At 38.9% G+C, this 16,475-nt stretch overlaps 1 protein-coding gene across 2 annotated transcripts; it reads left to right on the top strand.

Moving 5' to 3' along the window:
- Window positions 1-8,821: 8,821 nt before the first annotated feature.
- Window positions 8,822-12,306, top strand: LOC147864051 (synaptotagmin-4-like). 2 transcript variants are annotated; one of them, XM_087319106.1, is made up of 12 exons: window positions 8,822-9,180; window positions 9,323-9,427; window positions 9,685-9,735; window positions 9,926-10,046; window positions 10,355-10,476; window positions 10,557-10,658; window positions 10,758-10,832; window positions 11,079-11,158; window positions 11,235-11,430; window positions 11,796-11,897; window positions 11,994-12,109; window positions 12,204-12,306. In XM_087319106.1, exons 1-12 carry the CDS (start codon window positions 8,947-8,949, stop codon window positions 12,205-12,207), a joined length of 1,308 nt encoding a protein of 435 aa, XP_087175232.1. In that variant the 5' UTR covers window positions 8,822-8,946; the 3' UTR covers window positions 12,208-12,306. The 2 variants fall into 2 exon arrangements, with proteins under 2 accessions (XP_087175232.1, XP_087175231.1); XM_087319105.1 differs by lacking the exon at window positions 12,204-12,306 and having other exon boundaries at window positions 11,994-12,155.
- Window positions 12,307-16,475: the final 4,169 nt, after the last annotated feature.

Consider the following 16,475-nt stretch of genomic DNA (forward strand, 5'->3'; position numbering starts at 1 on the left):
GGTGATTTTAATATGTGTGTTGATGCTTCACAATCTACTTCACGATTCTCATTGATGGATTCTTCTGAGCAAGCAGTTTGGGACAAATTGGCATCAGAGGTTTTGAAGTTGGATGTATGGAAATGGTTGCATCAAGATGAGGTTGGGTTTACATTTCAGTCTATGCAATACAAGGAAACATGGAGTAGGTTAGATAGAGTGTATGTTATGCATGATGAGTCCTTTTTGCCAAAGATGCTTAATATGTCAATTATGCAAGAGGTTGTGACATTGGATCATTTTCCCATATGTTTTGAGTTTAATAAACATGGGGTAGATATGTACAAAACATTGCTTCAACGAGTTCCTTTGAGGTTTAATTCGTCTTTATTTATTATATTCTTTATTTGATGCCTATATGCAACAAATTTTTGGCATGTTTTCAGAACAAGTTATTTCAAAAGGATGACATTCATGGGATACAACACTACAAAACATCAATGATATTCAACGTATGTATGGTATGACTAATGTTGAAAGACGTAAGAAATTGATTTATAAGTTTTCATATATTCTTACGCGGTGCAATGTACTATTGATGAATAATCCACATGATGAAGAGCTTTTGGATGTTCAAGTTCAAGTACATGACATTGTGAAGAGTTTGTCTTGACAAAGTTATCAACATACAAGACTACGTCAATTAAAGGAGGGATTTATAGATAATCAATCACAATCTCATATGTTTTTTCAAGGATTAAGACCGCCATATTCTCGTTCAAATATGGTACAAATTAAGATAGGGGATGACATTGTTGTAGACCCAGTCAAGGTTATTGAGTTATGTATTAGTCATTTTAAGAATTTGATTGGGCTAGAGTTGATTATTAATGAGGATGTCTTGAAAGCACGACAAGAGTTTTATATTGTAATTGGGAGTGCCACAAATACAAATATTTGTCAAGAATTCGATGTTGATTTTGAAGAAGCTGAGGTGGAAAAGGTATTGTTACACCTTCCAAATGGTAAAAGCCCTGGCTGGGATGGTGTTACAAATGAAGTCTTTAAGAAGTATGGTAGCGTGCTTAAGAGTTCATTCGCACAAATGTTTCAACGATGTTGGAATTCTGGTTTCATGCCTGAGAGCTGGAATGTGGGCTTAATCAAATTGATACCAAAGGTACCATCTCCAGAGTCATTTCATCAATAGAAGCTTATTTCATTGATGGGAGGGTTGTACAAAGTGTTTGCAAAGATATTATCCAACTGACTTAAGAAGTTCTTACCTCAACTTATTCATCCATCTTAATATGGTTTTATTACAGGTAGAAATATATTGCATAATGTTTTGAATGTTCAAATGGCGACCGATTATGCTCAACATACACATCAAGAAATGGTTATGGTGCAATTAGATTTGGAAAAAGAATATGATCATGTTAATTGGTCTTTCCTCTCAGGTGTGATGTATAATATGGGGTTTGGTCCACGTATGTGTCGACTTATCTTTTTGCTAGGGCAAAATGCAAACTCCCATGTGATGCTTAATGTCGGAGTCACTCTGAAAGTGTTTCTTACTAGATCCACGTGGCAAGGATGTCCACTAAGCCCATTATTATTTGCTATTGTTACACATCCTTTGTTAGTAATGTTTTCAAATATTGCGGCCAATGGTGATATTGTGGGTTTGCATCTTCCTTCTGGTGGACAATTGGTGGCACAAGCATTGGCAGATGATTCTTTTATGTTTATACAAGCCTCAAAAGAAAATCTTAAAAGGAGTATGCAAGTTTGGGATCAATTTGCTTTGGCTTCAAGGTTGTATATAAATTGGAGGAAGTCTCGCCTTATTTCTTGTACAGAGAGTGATTTGGAATGTTTGGGATGGCAAGGGTCAGTGATTACACGAGGTTCAATTTATCGACATTTGGGTTATCCATTGGGCATTGATGTCACAAATGTTCAATTGATTGATTGGATTGGTAGTAAATTGAGGGGCAAATTTATATACTGGAAGTCTCAATTATGGCCCTTTCATGTACGACTCAAAGTGTTGCAATGTATCTTGATACCCATGTTATTATATTTTTTGCCTTTACTTCCTTGGACTAACAAGGCATTACAAAGCATGTTACAACCTATTCGGTTCATGTTGTGGCGGAAGGGAGAAATGGTGGGAGTTACATGGATTTCATGGAACCATTTGGCTACTCCTAAAAGGTTAGGTGGTGTAACAATATTGGATTTGGAAAGGCATTTGATGGCTTGTAGATTTACATTATTATGAGATATATGTCAACAAGATCAACCATGGATATCTATGATGCAATATTTTATTGAGCACGAAGGATTGGTGCATGGGAAAACAAAGATTCAAGCATCATGGTGGTAACTACTTAATGGAAGTATTCCTCTAAAGATTCGACATTCTGTATGTGGACAACATTTGGTAAGGTCGTGGCATGATGCATTATCTCTTTTTGAATGGGGACCATCAAGTGATCGAGAATATTGTAATTGAGTGTTGTTTTGGCATGGGAAAGAGAAGTTGAGATCTCAATTCAATCGTTTATTTCGATTGGGGATTGTACATTTGGAAGATGCGGTTTATAATGAATCTCAAAGGTTGTCGGATTTTGAAGATGCCAAGAGATGGTTATGTATTCCCCCAAATTATGGATTTATTTGGGAGAAATTACATGATATACAATTGTTGCAAGGATCTTTGCCATTGAAAACCAATTTCGCACCTTGGATAGATTGGCGATTACAAGATGGTACACGCTTGTTATAGGTCACTACAAATATATTGTATCATCATGCAATGGCATCATTATCTTGGCTATCTTCTAAAGCAACAAAGGTGTGGAATGTTTATAAGTCAGATGCAAGGTGGTGGAAAATATTACAACGTGGTTGGCATTCCCATCTACCATTTCGTGCAAAGGTATTCATATGGAGAGTCATGATTGGTGGGCTCCCATTAGGTTCGGCCATAAAGAGACGAGGACTAGTACCGTTCCATTGGAGGATAGTACACATAGGTTCATTAAATGTCCTATAGCGTGTACCATTTGGAAGTACTTATCCGACATTTGGCAAGTTTTAACCCGTTGTTGTTTGAGACCTCAACAATGGGTTTTTTCTCAATATGTTCAAAATGGATCAAATGATGAGATGGAGATATTGTTCCAATTTTTACGTTATTGGGGTCTACAACACAATTAGAATATGTGTAATGCTTTCATGTTTGATAATAAACATGGGGTGAAAGCCTATATAAAGAAGCTTACAACTATTCTCATTTGGAAGTTTTGGATGTTAGAGCATGTGGGGATCATTTCCTCAAATGCATATTCAGGTTTTTTAGTAGCATTACAGAACGTCCCTCTCCCTACATAAGCATATGATGGCTAGAGGAGACTAAGAAGTGTTTATAACTAAGTGGATTTTACATACAATTAATATAATTGTGTGCTTTTACCAAAAGAGAGAGAGAGAGAGAGAGAGAGAGAGAGAGAGAGAGAAAGAGAGAGAGAGAAAGAAAGAAAGAAAGAAAGATATATTAACGTCTTCTAAGGCCAAATTTGGCCCATGAGACAATTGGGTTACAACAAAAATGAGTGTTTATCCAATCATCAAAACTAAAATAAAAGAAAATAGCTTAAGCTAAGAAAGTTCTAGTAGTGTACAAAACTTTGCACTAAGCCTAATCTCATTTCCACCCAAGTCTCTCAAAAAGAAGTGGGAGGTCAAAAGTTTTTGGTGTGGTTGTGACCCATGGTCCCGATGCATAGAGTGCCCTAGCCATGGCTTCTAGGCGGTGTAGTTCACGTTCCCTTATTTTCTTTATTGCTTCTCCATCTCATCGACTTGCTTTGAAACCCGACATCCAAGGGCGTTTGGTTCTTCTTTGATTTTCTGCTTCATCAAGGAAAAGCCCGAGTGGTGCAGGTGTGTCGACATTCATTGTCTCCCCCTGTTCCTGAAAAACTTCATTTGTTACATGTTGGTAAACATTAGCAACATTATTATCAACATTTTGTAACTTATTCTCTCTCTGTTGTTTCAATTCTAAGATGTATCTACCTAATTTCTTAATATCTAGTGTATCTAATAGTTTAGGGAGGGTGGGAGAGGAACCAAGTATGTCTTGGTATTTTGCCCTTATCTCGGCATAGGTGGGGCATTTGCATGTAAAATGGTACTCATCCTCTATCTCTATGTGGTATAACCTACATATCCTTTCCTCCCAAGGGATTCCATTAGTACGTCCATTCTCAATCTCAAGTTGGTGACATGATATTCTAAGTTGACCAATGGCAACCCTTAGTGCATGTGGTAAGAATACATCTAGATATTTTGGGCGCGTGATAAAACCTAACTCAGAGAAGTGCATAAAGTGTTCCATATAGTACGACATTTTAGATGGGAGTGGCTCTAGTGGGGTGATCCATTTATACCGAGTATAAATTTGCCATATTTCTTGGTGTATTACTTTATTACGGTCCTCATGAGAGATTAAAGTGTTATCAGTCGTGTGGTCGTACTTAAGGGGGGGGAGGTTATTAATGTCTAGACCGTTGGCAAGAAGCCAACTCACCATCATGCCATACCATGAGCTAGTATAGCCGGACTCATACAGTGCTCGAGAAGCCTTAAAGGCTTGGTGGGATATTCTATCAAGTGGTTGGTTATGTATCCTGTGGATAAAGACTACAAGTTGAAAAAGTGCTTCTACTAACACAGGGGGTAGAGTGAACTCAACCCTAATAATGTCACATGGGACCGACGATTTGCTTCGGAGTTGGCGTGATAACATCATCACCAATGGTCTCTCTGATTGCGTCCACATGAAAGATGGTAGTCCTGGAGCCCAAACCGTTGATGCATACATGAGAGGGAGTCACTAATGAGTCAAAGAGCCACTCTTTAGTTCGTGGCTCTTGGAAGTATGCTTGGTGGCATTGTCTCTCGAGGAGTGAGAGGGATGCATGTCCTCTTGTAAGTCTATCCTTCGTTGCTTGTGTCATCGAAAATTTACCTGAGTGGGCACTGAAAGTGACTCCGAGATAGACATATGATCCAACCACCTCAACTGGGCTATGGGAGATAGTTAGGTGACACTTAGCTCTAACTTGGGCCGACGTGTGGAAGATAAGGACTTTAGTTTTCCCTAGATTCACTACCAATCCTCGTTGTGTGCAAAAGTCATCCAAGGCATTAAGGTGCCTTTGTAGGTCGTGTTCGGATTCAAAGAGCAAAACTATGTCGTCTGCATAGAGCAAGATACGCACATGCGTATCCCCAAGGACTACTCCATTGCCTCCCTTACGAGCAATAAAATCTATGATCTCATCAATGTAGATCCCAAAAAGAGTCGGAGATAAGGAGCAACCTTGTTTTACACCAATAGTGCTAGTGAAACTATCGGATATGCCGCCTGGGCATCGAACACACCCGGACACTTGTTCATATAGTGCGTAGATGGCCCAAACCATGTCATCTGGTATCCTCAAGCTCTTAAGCCTATCAAACAACCGCTCTCTAGGGACCGTGTCAAAGGCTTTTCGGAAGTCCACAAAACAACAATATAGTTTCTTCTTACGAGCCTTAGTCTGGTCAATTAAGCATCTAAGCGTGAAGATATGATCAATAGTGGAGAAGGCTCGTCTAAAGCCAGCCTGTTCAGGTGCGCGAAGATTTAAGGTCTCCATATAATCGCTAAGCTCTGCCTCCATTACTACACCATATAATTTAGCAAGGGTATGACCTATCATAATGGTCCTATAAGTATTTGGGTCCATGGGGTCTCCCCCTTTATGTATGGGGGCCACTATGTTCATGGTCCATTGTGGTGGAAAACCCTTTGCGAGGGCACGATTGAAGATTAGAGTTAGCAAGGGAGCTAGGCACTCTCTCGCATATATGATGTGTTCTGCTCGCAATCCTGTGTGGTCCATGGACTTCCTATGTTGTAATTTCTTTATGACCTTCGTGACCCTAGAGGTCGTGAAGAGTGTCCCCACAGTAGGTCGGGGTGTAGAAGGCATTGGAATGGGTGGTTGGTTTGGGATTTGGTAAAGTCTCTCTGTATAAGTGTGCCAAGTTTCGGGATCTTCGATGGGTGTTTGTGGTATTGGTTCCCGTAATCTCTTCCATGCAATGGCACAATCGCTACTCATGAGCATATGGTAGAGTTCCCAATATTGGGATGCCTCCCATGCTCGTCTCTTACAACGTGTCATCTTGCGCATTTCTTTACGAGCTTGTACTGAGGTAATACTACCACTGAGTTGTGATATTGTAAGTTGTCTATGTAAGCACCTACAATCCTCATCATACCATCTATTTTGTGGCATAGATCCTACTTTACCTTGATTGGAGTGTTTCGTATATGGGAAACTGCTAACTGCTGCAGAGTGAAGGATGTGTGTGAGTTTCGTACTAAGGCTCTCTAAAGATAGGGAGGGATCAAGGGAGGAGAGATGGGCTTGAACATGTCGAGCATATATGTCAGAGAGCTCATGTGTGAAATGTATTGTGATGTCATGGCGTGGTTGACTAGAGTTGGTGACGTTAGAGATATCGCATTTTAGCTCAAAGTATAAGAAACTATGGTCCGCGCCAATAGGACATGGGGCCACTCGGAAGGAGTTAATCATGTGGGTAGCTTCAGGGCGTCCTATTAGATAATTGACTGTGCTTTCCCCTCCTCCATGTGGGAAACATGTGAGCTCTTTCGAACCTGGCCACTTGGCTAAACCATTATATATGACCATTTGGTGCTGACTGCCGAGTTCGAGCAAATGATGGCCAAAGCTCATGGCGTCCGCACCTTGATCCTTTGATCTACGTGTGGTGTCTATGTCTAAAGGATCGACATTTACCATTTCTAGGTTTCTATTCATTTGAAATATTGTGCATTGTCGGGATTGGGTTCTCGCATTAAAGTCTCCTACAAGGAATACTTCTCCTTGGGAAGAATATCGGATTATGTCATCCGATAGAGGTTCATATGGGGAAGGCCCATGTGGCACTCCGTCATCAACTAATCTCGCCTCGCCGGCCAAATTATAACGAGAGCCTTTCGGGGGAAAGTAACAAATGGCGAAAAATATTGCCTTGTCCTTGCTTGTGGAGACTTTCACCCACATAAAACGAGCTTCTAGGTCTGTGCTCAGTATTTCTATCCTACTATGTAGCTCCCGCTGAAACAATATTGCGACACCTCCAGATCCCCTAGTAGTGCATCGACGTGAGGTTTGTCTAAAATCCGACTCCCAACGAAATCCTTCGACTCGTGGGAGTCCCCTATCTGGGCTTTGGTGTGTTTCTACTAGGCAAACTATATCTGATTCCTTTAATATCCCCTCTAGGCGACCGGGGTGTGTCCAGAGTGCGCCGTTACAATTCCCTAAGGTCATCCTAAGTGTGTTTTCTGTCACATGGGCCACACGCCGTCAATTAGTAGTGCGATCATTTATGATCACTTGCCCATCTCGATAAAAGGCGTGATGCCCGTCTTTACGAGCTTGCATAACCTTTGGCATACAACTCTTGCGATGCTCAATTTGCATCTTGGTGAGGTCTTCATCGAGATAGATAGGGTCCCCACCCAATCCTCGAAGAATTGGTCTCTTCTTAAAGAAAGTGATTCTAGAGTCTAAGTCTTTAAATTGAAGAACTAAGGCTCTCTTCCTAGTTGTGTCACGTCCGGCCCTCCAAGCTTTGGTGATAGGTGGGGTCGTTGTGTACCCTAACATTTTCCCGAGTGTTTGTGCATCCTCGTCTGGGGATGCACCTTCCTTGAGCCCAGTGACACGCACATTTAGGCGTCGGGCTTGACGCATTTTCTCCTCTTCGAGGGTGGTATTAACAATATTTTCATCCTTTATTTCTTTTTTAATGTTTCTTTTAACCACATCTACCCAACCCTTTTTTGCTAACTCTATGTTATTTTTAACCTCCTCTTTAACTTTTTTGATCTCATCTTTTATATCCTCTATGGAGGATATTTCACCGTCCTCTCGGGATACCTTGATGTCATTAAGTTGTTGTTTGAGGTTTGTGTTTTCCTCTTTAAGTTTTTCTATTTCGGCCTTGAGGGTGTCTTTTTCCTCTCTATCTTTTTTCTTGTGGGTTTCGGCGTCTTTCACCCATTTTTTCATATCCATCTCTATTTTTGTTAAACGGTTAAACATATCCAAAAAGTCTTCCTTACTTATAACCTCGTCTTGTGTATCCTTGTGTTCCTTTCGTTTAGACATTGTAGTGTCAATAAGAGAAAAAAAGGATAAAATAAATGAGTTCGAGACTTAGCCGAGTTTGTGTGTATGTCGTAGTCACATCGGCATTTTGCACGCGACGAGCACAAAACACTACACTCGGCAACCTCAAGAACAAGAAGGAGAAGAACACGGCAACGGCAATGGCGACTACGACGGACGATGACGAATGGCAACAGGTCGTCCAGCACGCAGACGGCGATCGACGGCAGTAGACGGCGACGAACGTCAACAGACGGCGACAGACGGCGACAGACAGCAATAGACGACGACGAACATTAGAGGCGGCAGCGCGGCAACAAACGACAGCACGATGGGGGGGGGGGGGGGAGAGAGAGAGTGCAGCACAGTAGCAGGCGGCGACAAACGTCGCAGACGACAACGACGACAGCGTGGCGCACGACCGTTGCAGAGAGAGAGAGAGAGAGAGATGCCAAATAAATCACTATGGGAATGAATGAGAGAATGGGCATGACATGTCATTTGGGAAAATGAATGGATGAATGGGCATGACGTGTCATTTGTGAGAGAGAGAGAGAGAGAGAGAGTCTGTGTGTGTGTGGGCGTGCCATGTGGAAGAAGCTTCCAGGGCCTTCTGCAGCAGCCCCAAGCAGGATGAAAGAAGAATGCTGCAGAAGATCAATGGAAGCTCTCTCTCTCTCTCTCTCTCTGTCTTCGCATGTTTCTCTTCTTCAACATGTACCAGGTGTTACTTCCCATTCTTCGCCTTCCCAGCGCTCAACTGTTGCTCCTCTGGTGTGCATCCATGGTCTATGCCTGTTTCTTGTTGCATCGATGGACCTCCTCTCTGCACTTTCTTCTTCGCGTCGTTCTTGGTATGCTCACTGGTGTCTTCTTGGTCTTCCTCTGCCATCTCTCCTACTGGCGTCGCCAACGAATTCACAAGATGAAGGTCAGTTTGTATTGATTTGTTCCCGATTTCTTTACAAGAAAATTGTGCGACCTTTTTACACCTCTAGTTTTGGTAAGTATGAGTCCTACGAGTTATGTGATTCTTTAGGATTATGTAGTTTAATTTTTACTTCTTCCACCAGGAGGTCTATGTACAAAACATGGCTACTTTGAGTAAGGATGATCTCTTTAGGTTACTTCCTGGAAATCCTGCAAGTGCTGCTGCTTTCATGAAGAGACCAGATGAGGTATTAAATCGGCTTGTATTCCCTTGTTATCATTGTATTGCATGGGAAGGTAATCAAACATATCATATTAAAGTTGTGAATGTTTAAATATGTTAGCATGAACATATGTGAAGGAAGGGTCTACGTTGGTTATGTTCTTCTGACACGCTATGGATGTTAGCTTCAAAGAACAGAATTTTATTCTAGAGTCGTCAATGGATACCCTGTCACGTGCATTTTTCTAGCTCACTAATGATTTTATTTTGTTTTTGCTGCAGTTTGAATGGCTCAATATTGAGCTTGCAAAATCCTGGCCATTTATAAATGAGGTAAGGTGATAGGAATAGATTTCTTCCCATGACCAATGATCTGTTATGTACATAATTAACTTTGAGAATCTCAAATTTCTTGTATGTGTAATTATCTACATTCCATCTATTTGCAGAGATTGATGTGGACATAGTTCACCACACAGTCAAGATATGACACTGCTATTATTGTTTTGTTAATGATTGTTAGGCGATTTCTGACATAGTGAAGGAAAATCTGCAATCCGTATTAAATGAATATAAGATGGGTGCATTGGTGGAGATGAAAGTACCCAACCTATCATTTGGTGTTGCAAATCCTCGAGTCACTGGTAAAATCTGCAATGTGTTTGATGTACTGAATACTCCATTTTATACTGAACAAGACATGTTTGTACTCATACATAGATATTCTCAAGAAATATGTCAAACACAGCCAAATCTGTTTCATGCCCACCCTAAGCTCTAAGTAGACAAATGATCAATGGTTGTAGGCACTGGACACTCACTTTCACATGAAAATGCCTATTCTTATATAGGGTTGATGTAGATTCATATGAATATGTGTGTGTGTGGTGTGTGCACGTGTGTGGTGGAATAGCCCATTATCCTTAATGAGATGACCCTTTTTGAAGAAAAGGTGTTAGGATGCTCGAGATGAAAGAGGATGAAGCTTGTGTGGAAGCAGATGTTCATTGGAAAGCTGAGAGGGAGTTGATCATTGTGAAAGTGAAGACCATTGGGCCTGACTTTAAGGTCAAGGTATAATAATTTTGCAGAAGTTTAAATACTCTTCACTGTATACTTTTAAGGCTCATCAATCACAAACATATGGAAACTAGGTACACAATATCTTTGTGTCAGGAACATTGAAAATTGTTCTAAAACCATTGGCAGACATTATACCTTGTTTTGGGGCGATTCTGGTTGCGATGAGCACTATTGTGAGTATTTTTTATTTGTTCATAAACATTGAGTATATATCAGCATTCTGTAATGAGGTTATAAATTGAGACTCTTCCGTCTGAAACTTTATGGATCAGCCAGACATATATTTCGATCTGAAGATTGCAGATGGTAATGTTAGTGCTTTGCCAGGTGTAGAGAAAATGATCAATGTGAGTATAGAATGATCAAACAAACCTTAACTTATGTGCGTAATTGTATATATGATTAAATGGTTCTGGTTTATAGATCTCTGTATTGCTGATAATGTAGGCAATGCATTTTGAGATGTATAAAATATTAATCTTGCATGATATTGTTTGTTTAGCATGGTCAATGTTATCCTGTAGCTATAATAGTGAATGGATGAGAAAGGTCAGTTAACTTCAAATTGGATAGTAAAACATGTTTTACTGCAGACTTCCTTGCGCGCTGCCCTAGAGGATTCTTTGGTGTGGCCTAACCGGATAGTTTGCCCTGTACTTCCAGGGGATTATAGGTTATTCGTTAACTTGTATCTTTACAATATATTTTTCATGATTTTTTATGATATGAACTCATTTTGGTTTTTGCAGCTACTTGATGTTGAAGCCCGTTGGCATACTAGATGTTACCTTGGTAAAAGCAAAGGATGTCATGAACACTGATATCTTAGGCAAATCTGATTGTTTTGTATTACTCTATGTGAGAAAAAAGCCTGAGCGAATCAAACGCAGCACGACAAAGAAGAATTCATTGCATCCAGTTTGGAATGAAGGGTTCAAGCTCGAGGTGAAGAGAATTTAGTTATTATAACCTATCTGTCATACACCACTGAAGGGAAAACCTTGGAAATCCCAGAGTTCTCTACTTTCCTCAAGCTATAGTTGTTTCGATGATGCCCTTATGAACCCCTGGAAACAGAAGGGGATGAATTGCCTATAAAACGGCCACATCATTTGATTCCATGATATGCCCTTATGAACCCTTGGAAATAGAAGGGGATGAATTGACTATAAAATGGCCACATAATTTGATAGGGGATAAATTGACTACATAATTTGTACAAATGACACTCTTTTTTGAGTTGATTAAACGAACTTTGAAAATTTTCTCTTGACATGGGTGATTCATGTGTGTGGGCCGTAATATGGCAGGTGGAGGACCCTGAATGTCAACAATTAACTATTCAGTTAATGGATGAGGAATCCCTCACCAATGCGGAGTTCATTGGGCGTGCTACAGTTCTTGTCAATGATGTGTGTCCATCTATTCTCGAGTGAATGTTATTTTTATAAGATTTTTCTTGTTTAGTTTGAGATTATGCTTGCTAACTAGGTGTAGTGTTTATTTAGCTTGTACCTCATAAGGCAACAGAGAGATGGTTAGATATGGTTGACAAACCAGATTTGCAAAGCAGAACTATTCGAGGACATGTCCAAATTATTGTTGTATATGAACCATTTGAGAGGTTAGAATATGGAAAAATGTGAAATCCTTCATTCAAATGCATAAATATGTGTTTAACTCCTTGAGAGCTCATATAAATTGTATTGCATTTGCAGATGAAAAACATAGCCATCAACCTGTAAGGTCAACAAATGCGAAGATGCCCTTATGCTAGTACACAGTTTGAAAGCTACTTATCTTCATTAGTCATTGCGACATGTAGAATTTTGACTTGCCCTCTCATAAATAAAATGGTCATATTAATATTTCTTTTTAACTTTGTTAGATATGCTCACATTACATTTTTCAAAAAAATTCCATGTTTGATCATTAGTGAACTCACATTATGCATGTTCAAACTATTTCCATCTTTGATAGTCGGTCAAGTGAACTCACATTATGCATATTCAAATGATTTCCATCTTTGATCTTTGGCCAAGTGAGTGAATTGAACAAACATCCATTGTCTTGGCATCAAATAAGAACGCGACAAAACTTGTCAAATCAGGTAAGCATAACCTAGTATGTGTAACCCCATATCTGAAAACCAATGAGACATTAAGCGACTAACTTTCATTTGAAATGTACAAAATATCAAACAATTGATTGTCATTAGTCAATATTGTTAATGCTAAACTCAAAGATAAGCCTTTTATAAATACTCTTGAAGTACAAAACTTTGCTACAAGTGGCAATTTAGAATGTTACTTATATTTCAAGATTGCTACCATTTTTCCATGTGTACTTTCTATTCATGTTTAGCCTTAACTAACTTTGTGACAAGTGGCAATTTAGAATGGTACTTAAATTTCATGATTGGGTACCATTTATTGTATGTACTTTCTATTCATGTTTAATCTTACATAACTTTGTCAAGTGGCAATTTAGAATCTATATTTCAAGATTTGCTACCACTTATCCCTGTTTACTTTCTATTCATGTTTAGCCTTAGATGACAACCATGCTACCTAATAAATACTCTTGAGGCACAAAACTTTGCTAGAAGTGGCAATTCAGAATGTTACCTATATTTCAAGATTTGCTACCATTTATCCATATGTACTTTCAATTCATGTTTAGCATTAGATGACAACATTCAAAGATACTTAATGGTATGAGAAATTAGTGATCACTTGTATAAAAGGAGCTTAACCCCTTCCACAACATTAACCTATGGTTGCCCTTTTGTGTGTATAGGTGGACCTTGCATCAATGTTACATTTTGTAGTTATTGCCAGTAAACCCATAATTGGGTTGGATGTGTCATAGTGATCGCGCTTCAACAAAATCTAAAAACTTCTAAGATCAAGCATAATCTACATCTTCCCCCCTTCTTTGATCCCCAAAGATAATAAATTTTAAACTAATCAAAGCTCAATCTCTCTTTTCCATGCCAACATAATAATCTAGAAGACATAAAAAACTACTTACGGAAGTAGTTACAATGTCTCTACTGACGTTACTTCCCACCGAAATAAGAAGACCTATTACAAGAAGGTCCTTAAGATCAACAAAAAGAGAAACTTGTAAAGAACTAAAGGAAGTTGCCCTAAGAGGATTAGAAATGTAAATAACTCTAAATATGTAAAAGGAGTATAGAAAGTGTTGCCAAAAGCTTTATATTTCTTCACCTCCTATTTTTGTTGGAGACAAGGATTAGAAATGTAAATAACTCTAAATATGTAAAAGGAGTATAGAAAGTGTTGCCAAAAGCTTTATATTTCTTCTCCTCCTATTTTTGTTGGAGTTTAGAGAGAGTAGGTCTTGTCTTCCTTAAGCTAAAATTCCTTGGTTTATAATGAGCTTAACCTCTCCTATCTAGTTTCATATATTATTCTATTATCTTCATCGTAGTTAGATGTATCACTACAACCTTGAGTGTATGCGTGTATACAAACAATCAAGGAATATGGGATTTGGGTTAGTAACAATTTAAAATATGGTTTCTTAATGTTTGGAATGTAAGCGCATTACAACCGCTATGCGTTTAAGTGAAGTCTATTGAAATGTTTTTTTAGTAACGATCTAGCATGAATGAAAATCATCAATTAGTTGCCATAGCAAGCAACATTTGGTGTCGTTGGGGCTACCATTGAATGCACAAACACTAATAATCAGTTACCATACACACCGTGCAAAAATATTGGTAATTAAACCTATGATGGTCCGTGTACCATTTAGTGTGGTTTACTATCACAAAAACACCACCTAGATTTAAACTACAAGAATCTTAAATCTAATTGGCTCATGATATAGAATTTTGAGCTATTTGCAAAAGATTGGATACTGCAACAAATTTAATTGACTTACATTTTAAAACATTGATAAACTCTTGGATCGGTGGAATGTTGTGTGGATTTGTGAAAACTGTAGATATTGTGTTAGAGAAACATGTATGGTTGGTGCATATAATTGGATGTGAGGAGTGTAGATCAAAATCTAACATTTATTTGACATTACGTAATTCATCTAAGCCATTGGGTTACTTGGATGAATGGGATGTTGTTATATGCACTCATGACAACATTAGAATTTGTGTTAAGAGAATGTGTATACGTTAGCATATATGATTGAATGCCATGAGTGTGAACATTTGTATCTATGAGATTGTATTAAGAGAAACGTGTATGGGTTGGCACATTTGATTGAGTACAACGAGTGTGAAGAATTGTATCCATAAAACACATTCATAAATGTCAAATAATTAGACTTTTTCTTTGGAAGACCCAAGCTAGCTATTATGAAACATTCAGATTGCTAAGATTTGAGAAAATAAAGTTTTGGACCTTGTAGAGTCATAAAAGAGTTTGTTTTACATGAGGGACCAAGCAATTATCGACATGTGTGTGGTTAAGGTGATGGAGTGCTATCGATGGCCTTTAAGGAGATGGTGGTAAGAGGTGCCAAAATGTTCAGAAATATAAAAAGGTTGGAAATGATAAAGAAAGATAAATGGTTGTATTGGATGTCAACGAGAGAGAGAGAGGTACCCACCTCCTAGAGAAAGAGAGAGGGAGGTGATATTATATACAAATAGATCACTTGAGTTTATTTGATAGAACACGAGAGACAATATGTGCAAAGCGCAATGCCATCCGATGCCTCTTATTTGTAAATTAGGATATAGGATTACATAGAACGCCTTGTTTCTTTTAGCAACATTACCACAAAAAAATGTCTAGTGAGTAATTTTTTCAAAAACCTTATCTATCATTTTGACATGACCCAATTAAACCAGGTCAAGTAAGTTTAGAGGAAGGCTGTGGAAAATATTCATATTGTTGACATGACGGTAAGTGATTGTAATCCAGAAAGAACCCAAGGGGCGGTAGTCGAAGCTTCCGAAAGAAAGATGTGGCACCCAAATATGTTTCCTAAATTGGCAGAGATGCTACAATAACAATACATACAGATTTTAGAGAAGTTTATTTTATTTTTTCCCTTGGGGCGGTTCTAGCACTGGAGGAAGAGTAGCTCGATATAGAGCTATGATGGCAAAAGGAGTGGAGACCCTTGCACACTTTCAATGGGACGAGGGGGTCATGGCCAACCAAAACATACGTGTGGAGTGTGATAAGTATGACGAAGACCATCATTTTTGTATTGGTCGTACCAACGAAACCATGTGAATGTACATCATACGCATCATCCCCTAGCGATAGTGATGAAGGTGCGGGGCCAATTTCTTTTTCTATATCGCCCGAGCCAACGAATGAACCGTAGAATGTGTTAGGAGTAAATACGTCACAACCGCGATTTTCTCTTCTTCTGCTTCGTCTTTCTTGAACTTCTTCTTCTTTCTTGAACTTCTTTTTGGAGAGGAGGAGGAGGAGGAGGAGTCTTTTTTGTTGTTTTAATACTTGGGTGTGAAGAGTGAGTGAGGAGGCCATTATCTATATACATATATAAAAATAAATAAATATTTATTTATTGATTTATAATATAAATATAATTTATATTTAAATATGGTATGATATGGAGAGAGCACAAAGAAAAAGGGAGGAAAAAAATGTCTCTCCACATTTGGATTGCAGGAGAGTGCCCATCATATTCTGTTGCCTTCCTACACCTTCTTCATTCTTCTTGCCATACCTCTGCTCTGCTCTGCTCTGCTTCATTAGCAGTCGAAGTAAACAGTATAATCATTGATGCAGAGTATAATCAATGATCCATCATACTTGCCCATGAGACCTTGTCAGAAGAAGAAGAAGAAGAAGAAGAAGAAGCAGCAGCAGCAGAAGGCGAAGAGACCAATGGCCATGCTGTCCAAGATTCATAGAAAAAGAAGAAGAAGAAGATCAATATCAGGATCGGATTGGGAATCGGATCCTTCTTCTTCTTCTTCTTCTCCTTCTTCCCCAATCCTTTCTGATAAATTAATTTCTTCA

This window comes from Azolla caroliniana, unplaced genomic scaffold (genome assembly GCF_043228905.1).
Source record: "Azolla caroliniana isolate FFs.n. ecotype wild unplaced genomic scaffold, voAzoCaro1.0.p SCAF_5, whole genome shotgun sequence".
Classification (NCBI taxonomy): Eukaryota; Viridiplantae; Streptophyta; class Polypodiopsida; order Salviniales; family Salviniaceae; genus Azolla; species Azolla caroliniana.

Excerpts from the sequence above, each read along its gene's own strand:
- LOC147864051 (XM_087319105.1), top strand. The coding sequence starts at position 8,947 with ATGTTTCTCTTCTTCAACATGTACCAGGTGTTACTTCCCATTCTTCGC. Across the intron at positions 9,181-9,322 it reads AACGAATTCACAAGATGAAG|GAGGTCTATGTACAAAACAT; the intron begins GTCAGTTTGTAT and ends TTCTTCCACCAG. Across the intron at positions 11,159-11,234 it reads GTACTTCCAGGGGATTATAG|CTACTTGATGTTGAAGCCCG; the intron begins GTTATTCGTTAA and ends TGGTTTTTGCAG.